Source organism: Epargyreus clarus, unplaced genomic scaffold, assembly GCF_041222505.1.
Source record: "Epargyreus clarus isolate Ecla_fem2 unplaced genomic scaffold, WU_Ecla_fem_2.2 ptg000013l, whole genome shotgun sequence".
Classification (NCBI taxonomy): domain Eukaryota; kingdom Metazoa; phylum Arthropoda; class Insecta; order Lepidoptera; family Hesperiidae; genus Epargyreus; species Epargyreus clarus.
Genome location: NW_027332221.1, coordinates 7,453,795 through 7,471,625, shown reverse-complemented (window position 1 = coordinate 7,471,625; position 17,831 = coordinate 7,453,795). Strand labels below are relative to the sequence as shown.

At 42.0% G+C, this 17,831-nt stretch overlaps 1 protein-coding gene across 1 annotated transcript; it reads left to right on the top strand.

The window, feature by feature from the left end:
• Positions 1 to 1,145: 1,145 nt before the first annotated feature.
• LOC140746702 (uncharacterized) lies at positions 1,146 to 3,488 on the top strand. The gene is made up of 2 exons (XM_073078804.1): positions 1,146 to 1,611; positions 1,940 to 3,488. The coding sequence occupies exons 1-2, from the start codon at positions 1,282 to 1,284 to the stop codon at positions 2,534 to 2,536; spliced, it is 927 nt and encodes a 308-aa protein (XP_072934905.1). The 5' UTR covers positions 1,146 to 1,281; the 3' UTR covers positions 2,537 to 3,488.
• Positions 3,489 to 17,831: the final 14,343 nt, after the last annotated feature.

The following is a 17,831-nucleotide window of genomic DNA, read 5'->3' as shown; positions in this document are numbered from 1 at the left end:
ATAGAAGTCGGTTGGATTTTTTGTTAAACATTTTTTTTAAAGGTAACATCGATTCGTATATACAGGGTGTTTTTTCAAAGGGTACCCAAATTTTTTTACCATATTCTAGACATCAATAATGTTATGTACAAAATGTCAAAACTTTAAAATCCCTTTTAATTATTTAATTACATTAATTCTAAGTTATTCCAAATTCTGCGTACATTATGAACAACCATTGCATAGTACGCGCAGTCATTGATAATGACACTAGCACTAACGCACACAAACTCGTAATACAAGTATGCCGACGCGCGGTTCTTCATTGAGAATGACACGCACACAAGGCCTTAGGACCATAATTAACAAATACACACTACCCACATTACGACTTTATTGTTTTAAAACGAATGTGCATGTTTAATTTTTATGGGGTATTAAAAAAAATTTGAATCAACTATTTACAACAAATTAACTTACCTAATTACATAATTATAGAACTTTCTTTAAGTTCCTTTGTAAAACACACTGGTATTTACATTGTCTACATATCACTGGTATTTCAAAAACTGTTCAAAGTGGAGTCCATTTCTCTCAATACAAAGCTGAGCACGCTTTCTAAAATTGTTTTTTAACATTATTTGTGTCTGAACACTTTTCACTTCACTAAAAGCTGTAATTATTTTATTGCGTAGGTCCTCATAACTCTGCACTTCCTTAACGTAAATAAGTCTTTAATTGCTCCCCATAAATAAAAGTCTAACGGAGCTAACGGAGTCTAACGGAGCTGCTAAAATCGTCCTCGTATTAGGTACTCTTAAGTTATACATGCATTTGTTGTAAACGCGGTAAAGAGTTACTTTCATAAAGTCTTTGCGCACCATGTAAACTTTCACCATTTAAAATGTAGCACCGTACCATCTCATAATACTCGCCGTTCGTATAACTTATTTGATTTTGTGCCGCCATTTTCACTCATAAAAAATAGCAAACGCATTCGAAAATCGGTCACGGTCGACTGGCCGGCGGGCGGCGGTTGCGCATCAAGCGGTCTACACACCAAAGCCGCTGACCCGGCGGCACGGATCGCCGGCCCAACCCGCCGGCCTTATTTTGTACAATCATCCCGCCGGCTTGCGCCCGCGCGGGCAAGCCGGCGGGGCAGCATGCCGATGCCGACGGCATCCCTCTCCACTCACTCAGTCAGTTGCCCGCCGGCTTTCATAGAGTAGTGACGTATCACTTATTCATTCTCTGTTGTTGTGAAGTGTCGGCACTTTTATTTTTTATCAACTAACCAATATGGAGTGGGACGATGCAACAGTTATAAAACTAATAGACCTCTATCATTTAAAAGAAATATTATGGAACCCAAAAAACCGTGACTACAAAAGCCGGCCAAAGCGTTACGACGCATTTAATGAAATTGCCAGTGAATTTGCTACTGATGTTCCGGAAATCGAGAGAAAGATAAAAAATTTAACTAGTCATTATTACCGAGAGAAAAAAAAAGAAGATAATTCAAATAAGTCTGGTGCGGGTACTGATGATATTTATCATAGTAAATGGTTTGCCTACAAATCACTAAATTTTCTGCGGAACAAAAATGTGCCTACTGGAACCACCGATACTGTAAGTATAGATTTAATTTTTTTTTATTTATAATCAGGCAACTAGGGCCCCATAGACATATAATTATATTAGTTTATTTATTAGTGTATCTTTGTATTTACATTTTAACCCTTTCCCGGGCATTGGCAAAATAGTTGCCACTCAGGTAAAAAAAAATGTGTTTGAAAAAAAAAAATTGAAATGTTGAAGACTTATTCAGTACCTTTAATAAAATCCATAATAAAAAAATACACAATAAATGTTGATTTTGACTAGATATACTTATTTATTTTTTATTAAATAAAAGTAAAACGGCTAAACGGGCAGTCTTTTTCGTCTTTTTTCGCAGGACACACCGTCGACGAGCCACGATTCACAACGAGATTCACAATCAAATCAAAATGATTTACCACAGATGTCGCCAGGAGATTCACAATCAAATCAAAATGATTTACCACAGATGTCGCCAGAAAATACAACTTGGCAACGAAATAAACGTCCTAAAATCAACCCTAATAAAGAGTTGATATCCGAAGCATTGAATATTATGAAGAATGTCTCCCAACGACCAAATGTGACAAAAGATGAGGATGGTTTATTTGGAGATTATATTGCGGGTCAGTTAAGACAAATGGATCGACAAATGAAAGCTATTGTGAGACATCGGATCAACAATATAATATTTGAAGCCGAAACTGGATATAGATCCGATACATTTACGGATTTTGCAAGACCAAGTAGTGTTTCTAGTTCACACAGTCATCCAGGATACTATACAGCATCTTCACTTCAACAGACGGTTGTAAGCCCTTCTACAAATAACTTAACTTCTCCTGAATACTCTGCCCAAACAAACCCAGATCCACAAACAATTCAACCTTCGTCACTAGAAACATTTGCTGAAGAATACCTAGCTCTAAATCCTTCTGATAGTGTTATAAAGTAATCTTCAAAATATGTTATAAATATTTAATTTTCTTTTTGGTATAATAAAGCTATAGGTAGCCCCATTAAAGTTAAATTTAAAATTAGTGTTGACTATTCCCTTCACACGAGTAGAGCTTGACATATGTGCGAAAGGAATAGCAAGGTTTTAATTTTAGTATAGTGACACTTCTACTGTTACCAATAGTTAATATCATGTTATTGGTTTACAAAAACACATTTCTTATTTTGTTTAAAACTTTATTATACGAATCACAATAAAAGTGTATCTCACTATGTGTAATTTACGATTTTAGATTTAATGGATAATACATGGAACTACTTAATGATTAAAAATAAAATTGATTATATGAGTTGAGTTATTGGTTATATTGCCATTCTAATCCTCCGACACTAGAAAGAAAATAATGAGTCAACTCCACTCTTGTATCCTCAGCGGTCACTGTAGTATCCGAGGTTTGATTGTCTTCTCCTGACATATTATCTAAGCAACTGTCGTTTTCAAGATGTCTACGCCATTCACCGGGAAAGACTTCTCCTTGATTATTTTCAGTATCGTATTCGTTTTGCTGAGTTGCAGCGGTTCGTTTGATATAATTAAATAAATGTATACACGCCAAAGTTACAGTAGTAGCTTTTTCTGGGATTAGCTGAATAGGTCTATGAAAAATCTTAAATTTGTGTGTTAACTGCCCAAACACGTTTTCAACTACTCTTCGCCCTCGACATACGCGATAGTTAAAAACCCTCTTAGATGATCCCATTGTGTGATTACCATCATAAGCCTTTATAATATGGGGTTGCAGAGGAAACGCGTCATCACCCAAAAAAAAAATACGGTACTGGTAGATTCCTTCCGGGTAAAGGGGTTTTATGTGGTATATTCAATTCATTATCATTTAACAATCGACATAATGCTGAATTATTAAAAACCCCACCATCTGAAATCCGACCCTGACATCCCACATTAGCGTACAAAAAGTTGTAATCAGCATCTACTAAAGCAAAGAGCACAATACTGAAATATTTTTTATAGTTTATATAATCACTTCAACTTTTTGGGGGACATTGAAGTTTTATGTGTTTCCCATCCATTGACCCAAGACAATTGGGTATTTGCCATCTTTTTAAATATTCATCTGCAATTTCTCTCCATCCTTCCTGACTCCTTGGAATTTTCACATAATCTGAAAGTCCTTCAACTAAAGCATCACATACTTCAGGAATAATGCTTGAAATTAGTTGAGGAGATACTTTAAAGACGTCGCACAGGCTACTAAAAGAATTTCCTGAGCTTAGGTATTTTAACGTTATTGACAATCTTTCCACCGGTGAAACTGCTTTTCTGTAATTTGTGTCTTGTTTAGCTATTTTGTGTCCAACAATATTCAGTAAATATTCAAAGTCGGTACTGGTTAATGACAGGAAAGTCTTAAAAGAAATGGGTTTGTATAGAACCAAGTCGTCTTCCTTTAAATCACTTAATCTTTGACAAGTACTGTATTTATTGCGACTCATTAAACTTGGCCTAACCCAACACTTTCGTGTGTTGAGGGATCCACCGATAATAACTCCACAAACTGCTATTATTAAATCACTGTTATCGTCCTCCTCCATGTCAATCTAAAAATACTACTTCTGAATTATTCGAAACACACACGTCCAATCTCTACGACTATTTGGCAATTACTAGAACACCACATGCCGCGGCTGTCATGCCGCCGGCATTGCCGCCGGCAAAGTCGTTCGGCTTGGACATTCTGAAGCCGCCGGGTTAACCCGCCGGCACTAAGCCGCCGGGCTGTGCCGCCGGGTCAGCGGCTTTGGTGTGTAGACCGCTTCACAGGTGTCTGCGAGGGCGAGGGGGAAAGGGGTTGTGCGAAACTAGGCGATCGCTAGCCGAATATTACCGATATCTCCCTGCATAGTTTTTATGTTTGTGTGCGAGCGCTCAGAGTAGTGTGTGATAATAAATAGCAGAACTTATGAATGAAAGTTTTCGTTGTTGAAATCATGTCCATGAGTTCTGTATTTAGGGGATAAAATGGTTCAATATTTCTTAATATTTTTTTAATTTTTTTATTTAAAAAATCGGTTATATTACCGCTTCTGAACCATCTGTGTCAATTTGGGTACCCTTTGAAAAAACACCCTGTATATATCTATATTTTTTTTTATTTATTTATTTATTTCAGACAACAAGGTCCATATTACATATACCTTACAGACTAACATACATATATATACTTATAACTAAATCACGTATTTGCGGCGACGTGAGACGCGAGTCTGGTGACTTCCAGGGGTCCTCTCCGTCCACGGAACTTCCGGAACAACTCCCTTCGGCCATAGCTCCTCCTTTAGGAAGGTCGACAATTGCTCAGTTGGGACGCGTACAACAAATGAACTAAAGTTCACGGCGTTACGCGCCTCCAACTTTTCGACCACCAATCGGAACTTGGTTTTTACCGCCAAATACTCCACTATGTCAGACGGCTTCGTGCTGTAGTGGAGCCGTGAGACATACATGTGCGACACAGGAACGGCAGGACGCAGGAGATGGTTAGATCCCGTCGGTGCTGTGCCACATTGGTTACGACAAGGAGGTTTTTCTTCTTACGCACCACCTTAATAAAGCCATCCTTGTCCGCCGCATGGTTGGACACCGCACTGCGAGGGGGTTCGTTGCGGGGGTTCCCACTTTCCCTCTCTGGCCTCGTTGTCTTCCGCTTCCCGGGTAGCTGGCGGGAGGCAGCTGCAGCGTAGTCACGTTGAGGCGTAGACATGACGACGCACGGCGACACCTCGGCGGGGGGAGGTGCGGGGCGGGGGACGCACGTGTCACCACATGCGGGCGCAGCGGTCGGCGTCGTGTCGAGTTTCGCAGACTCGAAACTTGCTGACGAGGTGTTACAAGCCCCACGACGCGTGTTGATGTTATTCACCTCTGGCGACCTACTTACTGCCGTATTTCGTAATGCAGCTATTTCAGCCCGTAGGTCGCTGATGGTATCTTGTGAGGCTTCCAACTTCAGCACTACTTCCGCCAGGCTTGTCTTTAGTGTTGTGATGTCCTTCAACAGCCTGGTTACATCCACATGGTCGAACGTGACGGGCGGCAGCTTGTGGATGTTCTTCGCCACAAAGGCTGGCAGGTCATCAGGATCAGTCACCTTCAGGAGATTGATGATGTCCTGAAGTCCTTTTTCTCCCTTTTCGTCCTTCCTGCGGGAAGGCATCCGGTCGCTCATCCCGAGCGACTCAAACAGGAGGATCTTGGCACTGATGATCTCCTCACGTGTGAAGTTAGTCTTACAAATCTGGATGATGCTAACTTCATCCATGGTGTCGATGGCGTGCTGTATAAACGCCAACACCTCATTGGCTATGAGTCGTTCAGATCTCATAGCCATTTTCGTGCAGCGGCGATCGCCGCGCAAATCGCGAATACAAAATAAATATATTCGGATGCGCTGCGTTTGCGTCCGTCACCGAGCGCACGCGACACCCGAATGATTTATGCAGGTGTTTTAATTGTTTATTAAAAGTATTTAAGTAAAAGTATTTTTTTTTTGAGAAATTCGATGATAATAATATTTTTTATTCGTTGTCATTTAATTCATGCTCAGATTCATACTTTTAAGTAAAAAATAATAAGTCAGTACCGATTTAAATATCGATTAATTTCGAAACGTAAATTCACAAATACTTAATATTGAATTCCGCTTTTTATAGATTGCGGATTAATATTTTGTATTTAAAAACAGAAAATTATGGTCATAATTTTAAACCCTAATTGTACTTGTTTCATCTCTAGCCCAAAAGTCCCAGTCTCCGATTGTTCTGTGTATAATAATAACATTGTAATTACTGTTATAAGTTATTATTTTTTATAGTTAATAGTTAACTATGTAATTGATAACAAAAGTAGTGATAGCCTAGTAGTTAGAAGCTTGACCTCTCGACCGAGAAGTCCGAGGTTCAAATCCCAGGTACGCATCTATGATTTTCTTAATTTATGTGCGTATTAGAAATTAATTACTTTCTTGCACTTGCTTGAACGGCGAAGGAAAACCTGCACATCTGAGAAGTATATAAAAAAAACTCAAAGTTATGTGAATTGTGAAGTCTACCAAAAGGCACTTGGCCAGCGCGGTAGAGACTACGGCCTAATCCTTCTCACTCTGAGAGACCTGTGCCCAGCTGTGGGCTAATTATGGGTTGATGATGATGATGATGATGTAATTGTTGTATATTTAGAGAGAGGAGGAAAATGGATCTAATATTGGCGAAATGTAGTTAATATTCACCACTTTATATTTTAAAAATGCATATACCTACTAATGAAGCTACTTCCTACTATGATAAAAAATACTAAAAATAAAAATAAATACGTGGTACGGAACCCTCCGTGTGCGACTTCGACTCGCATTTGGCCAATTATTTTTGTTCAAATGAGGGGAAACCTCCAAAAGGTACCCTATGCCGTGGGAACGACACGGGGTTATGTGGGATTCTTACCGCACTAAAACCCCCCCGGGTAGTTGTCCTCGGCGCTGCGAAGAGGACTTCGGGATTTCCAAAGGAACACAACCGTCCTCTTAGCGCATTGCCCCGTCGAGCTCCGCCCAAGTGAGCATGCCGCTCACCAGTCTGTCTGGTGTGTACGACAGTATGCGACCACAAATACTGCCGTCCTTCCCGGGGTCGATACCCGGGCGGTTAGAGCTCTCACTTTTGCCACCCACAACCCAGAAAGCCCCTTTTAGTCGCCTCTTAAGACAGGCAGAGGATACCGTAACCCTATTCTGGTCCCGAAACTACAGGGACAGATGGGCGTTATGTACAGCCGCGGCGAATCCTCCTCCGAGCTGTGCGCTCCCTAGCTCGCTCGGCATCTTCCTTCGTTTACATGACAATGTCGCAGGTGATCATGCTATATCTTGGAGCTATCCAACAATGGCACTGGAGTCAGGTCCGGTCCCACTTTTGACACGGGGATCCGCCGCTGAGACTCCCACGCTTTGCAGTACTGCAGCGTGTGCTATGCGGAATCTTCGTAGTGCCCGCAATGATGGCACTGGGCCGTCATCTCCCTTTATCCTGTTTAGATACTCACCGAAACGGCCATGTCCGGCGATTATCTGGGTCAACCGGTATGTTGCATGACCTTTCGCGAAGAGCCAAGCCCGAAAGTTCAGTACGATAGCATTGACCAACCGTTGGCTTATGTTACGTGGTCCCAATAGTCGAACATGCTAGCAACCTCTAGATACACCTATATAGGGTGAATTTTTCAAATAGGCAATGATATGAGTTGATTTTCTATTCAATACCCTTGAGTGAAAGTTAAGGAACTTTTTTTTTTTATAATATAAGAGTAGCAGACGAGCATGCAGTCCACCTGATGGTAAGTGGCTACTGCCGCCCATGGACATCTGTAATCAACCCCAGATAGGATTAGATATTCCTACCTGAGGTCGGCCACAGATGCGCCGCTACCCCTGAGGACTAAGCTGGAACGCCTCGGAAAAGTCTGGCTCCCTTACCACACCCTTCAAACCGGAACACAGCAGCGTTTAACACTGCTGTTATTAGGTAGATATTATAAGCTTCTTGTCTCTGTAACAGAGATATTTTTATTAAAGTACATATGAATCATGATAGTTGATAGTAGAGTTTTCAAGACATCTACTTGACGAGCTTGGTACTTTTTAGACTATATCTTATTAATATAAGTAGCGATAGCCTAGTGGTTAAGAAACGCGGCCGCTCGATCGAGGGGTCCGAGGTTCAAATCCCAGGCACGCACCTCTGATTTAAAAAAAAATATATGCGCGTATTAGAAATTAATTATCACTTGCTTAAACGGTGAAGGAAAACATCGTGAGGAAACCTGCATACCTGAAAGATAAAAAAAAAAAAAAAATCTCAAAGGTATGTGAAGTCTACCAATACGCACTTGGCCAGCGCGGTAGACTATGGCCTAATCCTTCTCATTCTGAGAGGAGACCCGTGCCCAGCAGTGGGACAGTAATGGGTTGATGATGATGATGATGATGATGATCTTATTAACATATCATATGTAATTGCTAAATGCAAATTTAATAAATATTAAATTAAAATAAGACTAAGTAAAGATTACATTTGGTAGGTACTTACAATTTTTGGTTTAATCCAATATTTAACATTATAAATTTTTAATTCATGAACCATATCTTTATGGGGCAAATGTCTTGTTGAATTGACAGCAAATACTCAGCTAAGGCAAACATTGCGCCATGCAATTTGAGCAAAGTCCTCAGGTTGTTGCCTTCATAAAGCTTCCTAAGCCATTAAGCTATTAGCAGTGTTCCCCTAAAAATAAAAATAAAACACGTAATTATACATTTTACTAATGGTCCCTTGGTTGCTTTGAAAAGCCTTTCTTCAAGAACACAATAAATATGGTTCTTATGTTATTAGATTTTAGCAGCAAAAATAATTTACTCAAACAATGGCTATGGGATCAGTAGATCAGTAGACACTGACAATCTTCCAAAACACGCTGCTACTATACTATATTAATCCTCAGAAATACCAATGCATCCATGCAGGAAATTAAGGGTGCAAAAGCCTCAACAAAGATATGTAGATGTATTATAGGCGTAGTTCAATATAATTATTAGACAATAGCTAATACGCAAATATAAATGTGACTAACGTCACGTGTATTTAAATAATGTAATGCTGTAAAAAGTTAATTACGTGCTCCTGTATGTGCCATTGACAAGTTAATATCAATGTAGATTTATGGTCTAAAAGAAAACTGTATAAGGTTTTGCAGCGATTTGTAGTTATACCACAATTGACTCGCGTTTCATGTTGTCTCTCAATAATCCAATAGTGACGTGAAGTTCAAAATACAGTCTAGATTCTTACAGGTTATATAGATTCGATGGTCCGATATAATAACGAAAGTCGAATAGGTAAAGTAAGTCCTTTAGTTCATATAAGAAAAACATTGGTTGTAAATAGCCAATAACATAAGAACTTTTAATTTTAGAAACAATAATTTTTGAGGTTTTCACCAGACTTAACATCTGGAACCAGCAGCTGAACGTAAATTCAAAAGCACGAAAACGTTTGAGGAGACAAATAACATTACGTGGCAGTCACCCATCCATGTACTGACCACAAATTTAACCTACTCAACCCTGTTAATATACAATTATTTTCAACTTAATAAAAGTAAATTATTTGTGCTTGCGCATATATTCAATATTAAACTCCTTAATCCTGATGATACAGGGATACCACCTGTCACGGACGGGGAGTGCCGTCACGGACGTCAGTGAAGTAGTTGCAATACTGAGTCGGTGCTTATAAGTCGTGTTTTGGGACTAAGAAGTCAATAATCTGTTGCTAAATAACTGTGTGATAAGGACAAGTAAAAGTGGTGATGTGAAGTGTGTGTTAGCAAGAAAAAAAACTCAATCAAAGCTCGTAGATATTTTAATTATCAACTTGGTTAATGTCATTAATATTAATTGTTACCCTCGCGTTAATTAACAACACGGTTACACAGCGGAGACGCCTAGCGGGAGTTTATAACTTAGCGAAGTACAGAGGCGACATCTAGTACGTGTAGGACTAACAAAACAAACGTCTTACCAATAATCGAGAGACATGGCCAAATGCAATGCGTGTGGGAAGTTCATGTCATCGGCAGAGGGCGTTGCTTGTCCAAAGTGTCGTAAGCAATCACACAGGGCTTGCGTTAACATTCCCGAGGGCGCAAAAGTGCAACCCTCTTGGCTCTGTCCAGATTGCAAGCTGTTAGCTCCGAGGTTGATTGACTCAAACACACCTGTTAGGGGATCTAGCGCAGTATATATAGCTGATAAAAGCCCACAAGAGTCGCGACATTGCACCGAGCGGGACATCGCAATACAATCCCTGGAGTTGGAGTTGACAGGAGAGATTCGCATGCCTCGCCGACAGAAAATGAAGGAGATGCGGGATGAATTTCGCAAGGCAATTTCTTTAGGCAAGAATTATCAGACGTGCGACATCTGATTACATCGTGTGAAGAATGCCTTAATAGCTTAGAAAAAAAGATGGAAGCCATAGCCATAACACCTGCCCTGGACATAATGAATTAGACACCAAAATTCAAAATTTTGAGGCCACAATAGAGGAATTGAAGTATGACTTAAACGACAGAGATCAACAGCTGCTGTTAACGGACGTAGAGGTAGCGGGCATCCCGGAAGAGAATGAGGAAAATGTCATACATATAATCACTGCATGTGCCACCAAGCTCGGAGTGACATTGGAAGAGCGAGATATTATCACCTGCACGCGAGTGGGACGCACGCGCAGTGAACAACACGACAAGCCGAGACCCATAGCGGTGCGGCTGGCCCGCCGTCATACACGCGATGCGCTCCTGCGCGCCGCACGCGTACGCCGCTCACTCAACTACGGACGGACTTGGGCTCCGAACGACCACTCGCCCATTCTACGTCAATGAGCACCTTACCAAACATAATCGCTCGATGTTTTTTAAAGCTCGAGAATTAGCCAGGCGATTCGGATGGCGTTATGTTTGGACAAGGATGGAAAAATTTATGCGCGTCGGGAACATGGTGTTACGGCTCATCGAATCCGAAATGCAATAGATCTGGATAGGGTTTTTGGAAAAGACTCGGTTGGATCAACTGAAATTAGTTCAAAAGCCAATAATTAATCAGTGTATAAAAACAGTATTTTTAAGATGCAAATTTAATGCTAAGTATGTCTTTCTTTTTTGGCGATTATTTATAATGTTCACATATTTGCGTGTCTCCTATGCTTGTATGGCAATGCCGCCCCTCAAACAGCTTTCAGTGATAAAGATGTGTAATTGTTATTTTGAAGTACACTGTTTACAATTGTATTTATTAAACAAGTATAAAATAATCGACAATCTCAAAATATACATTAATATGAATATATATAATATAATTACACACAATATTTACAGTGAAACGCTCAATCAAAATAAAAACATTATCATAAAAATAAAAAATTCAATAAACAAAAATTATAAGTTTCAAACTGTAATATTGGTACATTGTTACAAAAGACTAAGTAAAGTAAAGACGGTTATTTACGAATTAAAAACACAAAGATATAAACAATTTCAAAGTATAATATATGATTATCACAAGTATTATATTAATATAAATATAAAAATAAATCATGTTATAAAATTGTATTTGAAAAATGATTACAAACTAAATGTTCGCCTCTTAATGTGCGGGCGATACGTGCGCCGGCGGCGGCCGCCGCGGCGCGCGGCCAGTCGCCCCACTCCTCGACCACTTGGCCTACGGCGGCGGGCACGGACGGACGCTCGCGATAATCTTGTTACCGATCGCCATTAAACCGTTTAAATACAGTCCATTATTTTATTTCCGAGCCCTAGGCGTATTAGGTGCTCTAACATTGGTCCTTCGAGCCGGAACACTAAATACTACATTAATAAACCCTGCGTATACCTACTTAAACGTATATGTACAAACGCAAAACATTTATCTCTCCTAGACACGTCATGAAAGTTGGTCTCTTAAATGCAGGGTCACTAGGTACGCGACATGACGAATTTATAATCGCAATGGAACGCCATAGTGTCGATATCATGGCCATCAATGAAACTTGGCTGAGGGAGGGCGAGGACGGTCGCGCGCCCGCCGTTCTCGGCTACCGGCTGCGGCACGTACCGCGCCCGCTGGATGTGCGTTCGCGCGGTGGCGGCGTGGGCTTCTACATAAAGCGCGGCATCAACACCCGTGTGCTAGCGCATCCCCACGCTTCCCCTGTCGAGCAGATGTGGATATCGACCAATGTAGGTGGCAAGAAACTTGTTATCGGTACTGCCTATAGACCTCCGTGGCTAAACGTCGACGTATTCATTGATGCGCTCACAGCTGCTCTTAGTATTTTTTCTTGGAGTGACAATATAGTGTTGCTGGGGGATTTCAACATTAACGTCTTAAATGCTACTCAGAATAGTACCCAAAAGTTACAAAATCTCCTTAAATGTTTCCAGCTCAACCAATGCGTGACTAGCCCAACCCACATTACCGAACATAGTGAAACTTTGATCGATGTAATATGCACAGATTTAAAAGTAAACACAGTCATAATTGATCACATAAATGAATTGACCAGCCATGCATTTATAACATGTCAACTTAACATTTGCAAAAGTAAGTCTCAACCGGTGATGATCCAGCGGAGGACTCTTGAGAATATAAACAATGAAGAAATAGATAAAGATCTGGCGTTGTTAAACTGGGAACATATAAAATCCTTAGAGGACATTAATCAAATGGTAACCGTTTTTAATGATACACTATACGCATTGTTTGACACACATGCACCAATAAAAAAAATAGAATTAAAGGCCATAAATATCCATGGATCACTTATAACATAAAATTAATGATGAAGAGACGAGATGAAGCTTACCAGGATATGAGAACAAATAAAAATAATATCCATAAAAAGCAGTTTTATGTAGATTTAAAACAATCGGTCGAAGAAGCATTGTACAGAGAAAAAAACAAGCTTATTTGACCCATTATGTCAACAAAAATATTAAGAACCCTCGTGTCATGTGGAAGCATATAAAAAATAATGTTAGGTTAAGCAGAAAATACGATCTCCCTGGAAATATTTTTAACGATCCCAATAATATAAACGACCACTTTTTGAGTGTGCCCGGCAATCGTAAGGTATCTATATCATACTTAAGTTATTTTGAATTTAGTATCTGCATAAATGATGTTTTTGATATGTGGCGACCTCCCGCTACTCGACAAGAGATGGCGCCACGAGTATTCTGAATCACGCTATCGAAGTTTTCTAAATATCTGGCATATATACAAGTTCCGAACTGAGACTGTCGGAGCACGGCCGCTCCTCGGGCATGATCACCTAGCCCGGCGGGAGATCTCCCTTTGCCAAAGTGGTGACCCCAGACAGGAATACGTCCCTTCTGACCCTCATCGATGGTCACAGCATCCGTTCAGCAGCTCATCAGGTGCATCGTAGTTCATCATGAAGACACTTCCTGTGTCTGGTCCAGTTGCTCTCCGCGAATGCCCGGACGGCTCGAGTAGCCCAGCTCGCCGTCTCTCTTCGCCCCAACTTCGAGGCCTCGGTTCGTCCTTACATCTCGACTCACCGCAGATAGAGGGCGTTCCGTGGCGCTTGCGACCTGGACGAAGACTTCACGGACTACAACGTGTAGAATTACTACGTATTTTAAATTCGCGGGAGTCCGGGCGCGCATACGAGCGGCGCGGGCGATATATATGACGGCTAGGTTCCGACTGGTGGCGCTGCGATCGCTGCATGCGCGTGGGCAAAGATCCCGTTATGTAAAACAAAGGATCTTCCGTGCGCTCGTACTAAACTACCGATCGACCCGGCGATGTCTGTCGATTATTTATATTTAATGTGTTTTATATGTTTCGTGTGATGAATGACTGAATAATGTGTGTGGTGAGTGAGGAGTGTTTGTGTAGATAAACGTACATATAATAAATATGATAAAATAAATATTGTGTAAAGTTCAAATATATAAAATATTGATATAATAATATATACGTAAGATATATGTCACCTACATCACTCCCCTCCAGAGGCCGTGTCTACGGACGATAATAATCCGGGAATCGCACACTCCTCCCAAAACGAGTCGTCCGTGAGGGATTGGGAGGTGTAAGGGTTGGGACACAGGATTCGGGATTTGTGTTAGGGATGGATTTAGGATGAGAGAATCGTTCTAGCTTGTCTAGGTCGTCGAACAACAAGTACGCCGGCTTAAGACGGTCTATACTTACTGTTACGTTATTCCCCTTTACTACGATCTTAAAGGTCTTAAACCCCCTCTTTAAGACTTCGTAAGGTCCGCTATACGCTGGTTGGAGTGAGCCACGTAGCGAGTCTTCCCGTAAGAATACATGGCTACATGTGGCTAGATCTTTGTACACAAAGATCTTGTTTTTGGTATGGTGCTGAGTGGGAACTGGTTTTACTTTTTTAGCGAAGGACTTCATGCTAGCTGAAAAGTCGGCCATGTCCGTCGTGTAACCAGAGACATCATTGCCGAAAAATTCGCCAGGAAGTCTAAGCGGTTCGCCATAGACGAGCTCCGCCGATGAAGCCTTCAGATCCTCCTTAAATGCGCTTCTGATGCCTAGAAGGACAAGAAAAAGTGACTCAGTCCACTTTGCATCGGCATGGCAGGTGATGGCTGCCTTTAGCTGCCGGTGAAATCGCTCCACCAAACCGTTGCACTGCGGGTGGTACGCAGTTTTCTTGCGGTGCTCAAAGCCGATCGTCCTGGACAGGTGTTGGAATAACGTCGACTCGAATTGCCTACTGCGATCAGTAACGATCTCGGCAGGGCAACCGAATCGGGATACCCAACAGGACACGAACGCCTTGGCCACTGACTCTGCGGTGATGTCGGTAAGTGGTACAGCTTCCGGCCATCGCGTAAAGCGGTCGACGGCCGTGAGACAGTACCGATAATTACCGCAAGGTGGTAAGGGGCCAATTAGGTCTAGATGGACGTGTTTGAAACGCGCTGAAGGTAAATCTAACGTACCGAAAGGTGATGAAACATGCCTGTTTACCTTCGAACGCTGGCAGGTCAAACACGCCTTGGACCATTCCCGGCAGTCCTTTCGCATCAGTGGCCATACGAAACGTTGAGCAACGAGCTTGGCGGTAGCGTTTGCGCCGGGGTGGCTAAGAGAGTGCAGGCTATTGCACACTTGCTTGCGGAGCGACTTAGGGACGAATGGCCTGGGGTTGGGTGTACTAGTATCATAGTACAACTCTGTGTTACAACCAGGGATAGCCATCTTCCGCAGGCGAAGTGAAGTTTCGCCTTGTAAGTGCTCCGCCAGCTCAGCGTCTGTGGCTTGAAGATTGGCAAGTTCTTCCAAATCGACTGGTCTCTGCAATTCGTCAACTCGGGAAAGTGTGTCGGCAACGACATTATCTTTACCCGCTATATATTGGATGTCGGTTGTGAATTGAGAGATAAAGTCCAAATGGTTATACTGACGTGGCGAACAGTTACTCTTCCGTTCGTGGAATGCGTAACAAAGTGGCCTGTGGTCAGTATAAACTGTGAAGTTGGTAGCCTCTAGCATATGGCGGAAATGCCTAATACTCTCGTATATGGCAAGGAGCTCGCGATCATAAGGTGAATATTTTGATTGTGAAGGGCTCAACTTGCGTGAGAAATACGCTAGAGGTTCCCAGTTACCATTCTTGTTTTGTTGTAGGACTGCACCTATCGCCGTGTCAGAGGCGTCAGTGACAAGTCCTAGCTTAGCCTCACAATCAGGATGTGCAAGAAGGGCTGCTTTGCAGAGGCTTTGTTTACACGCTTCGAAAGCCTGTAATGAATTTCCCGTTATGTCAACGGGGTGGGAAGCCTTGACAGATCCGGTCAAGAGGGCGTTCATGGGAGCTTGAATTTGGGCGGCATTGGGCAAGAAACGCCTATAAAAATTTACCATGCCCAGAAATCGTCTAAGCTCCCTGACGGTTTTCGGAATGGGAAACTCCGAAATGGCCTTGACCTTACTGTCAAGAGGTTCAGTGCCCTTTTCAGAGATTCGATAACCTAAGAAAGTTACCTCAGGAGCGCCGAAGATACATTTAGATGTATTTATGAGGACGCCGTAGTCTCTCATGCGGGAGAAAAGTAGACGTAAATGGTCTTCGTGCTCCGATGCTGTTCTGGAATAAACGAGGAAGTCATCCAAGTATGGATAGCAAAAATTTAATCCCCTGGTCATCTCATCTACGAATCTCTGAAAAGTCTGACCTGCATTCCGTAGGCCGAAGGTCATAAAAGGAAATTCATACAGACCGAAGGGTGTTGTGATTGCTGTTTTGCAGATGTCTTCCTCAGCCACTGGAATCTGGTTGTAGGCTTTCAGTAAATCTATAACTGTAAAGTACTTACAACCAGACAGATAATGCGAAAAATCATGGATATGACGGACGGGGTATTTGTCAGGAATTGTGCGGGCGTTAAGGAATCTATAATCCCCACACGGACGCCAGGTGTTGTCTTTCTTGGGCGCAAGGTGTAGGGGTGACGCCTATTGGCTATCTGAAGGACGAGCCGTACCTGTAGCCAACATAGCTTCGAACTCCTGCTTAGCAATTCGAAGCTTGTCCGGAGCTAAACGACGGGGAGAACATGACACTGGAGGGCCTGGTGTAGTGCGTATGTGGTGTGTTGTGTTGTGTTTAGGAACGCACGGAGAACCAGCGGGTCGCGTAATTTCTGGAAACTCAGCTAAGATAGAGTGATACGCAGTGTCACCTCCAGTCGGCACCTTAACACTGCGGACAACACAATTCGAAGGTGGTAGAACCCTTTGTGGTTCGACTCCGGCGGCACCACCGCCACACCTATTTCTACCTAATAACAGCAGTGTTAGGTGCTGCTGTGTTCCGGTTTGAAGGGTGTGGTAAGGGAGAAAGACTTTTCCGAGGCATTCCAGCTTAGTCCTCAGGGGTAGCAGCGCATCTGTGGCCGACCTCAGGTAGGAATATCTAATCCTATCTGGGGTTTATTACAGATGTCCATGGGCGGCAGTAGCCACTTACCATCAGGTGGACTGCATGCTCGTCTGCTACTCTTATATTATAAAAAAAAAAAAAAATATTTTTACATATTGATGCCACAGTACTGACATTGGTTAGGCTATCGATAACTTTTTTGTTTTTCACGTCCACTACGAGATTATAAAAAGAAAGGAAATCTTCACCGATGATTGCTTTCGTGCAATCAGCTATTATAAAACGCCATGGAAAATTGCGACGTAGACCTAAGTTTAAGTTTAATTCTATAAAACCGTAGGTATCGATAGCTGAACCATTGGCAGCAGTTAATTGGTATGAAGTTTTAACACCAGGTTTATTAAGCGCGGACACAGGATATACACAAACATCACTACCCGTATCTATTAAGAAATTAGTGTCTGTTTGTTGATCTGTAATGAAGAGGCGACCCGTAGATTGGCAATCACTGGTCGCCATCATTGACTGCCTGGATAGTTTCCCGCCTTGAAGTCGCACGGTCTTACGCACTTCTTCGCGTTTGTCCCGTGTTTTTGATGGTACCAGCAGATGGGGTACCTTCGGTAATTCGACTGCGACCTTCGTGACGATGATCGGCGACGCTGACTTGGGTGACGATGACGTGGATCAGTTTCCCGGTCTCTAGG

Coding starts and splice junctions, on each gene's coding strand:
- LOC140746702 (XM_073078804.1), top strand. CDS start 1,282: ATGGAGTGGGACGATGCAACAGTTATAAAACTAATAGACCTCTATCAT. Junction 1,612..1,939: donor CTACTGGAACCACCGATACT/GTAAGTATAGAT, acceptor CTTTTTTCGCAG/GACACACCGTCGACGAGCCA.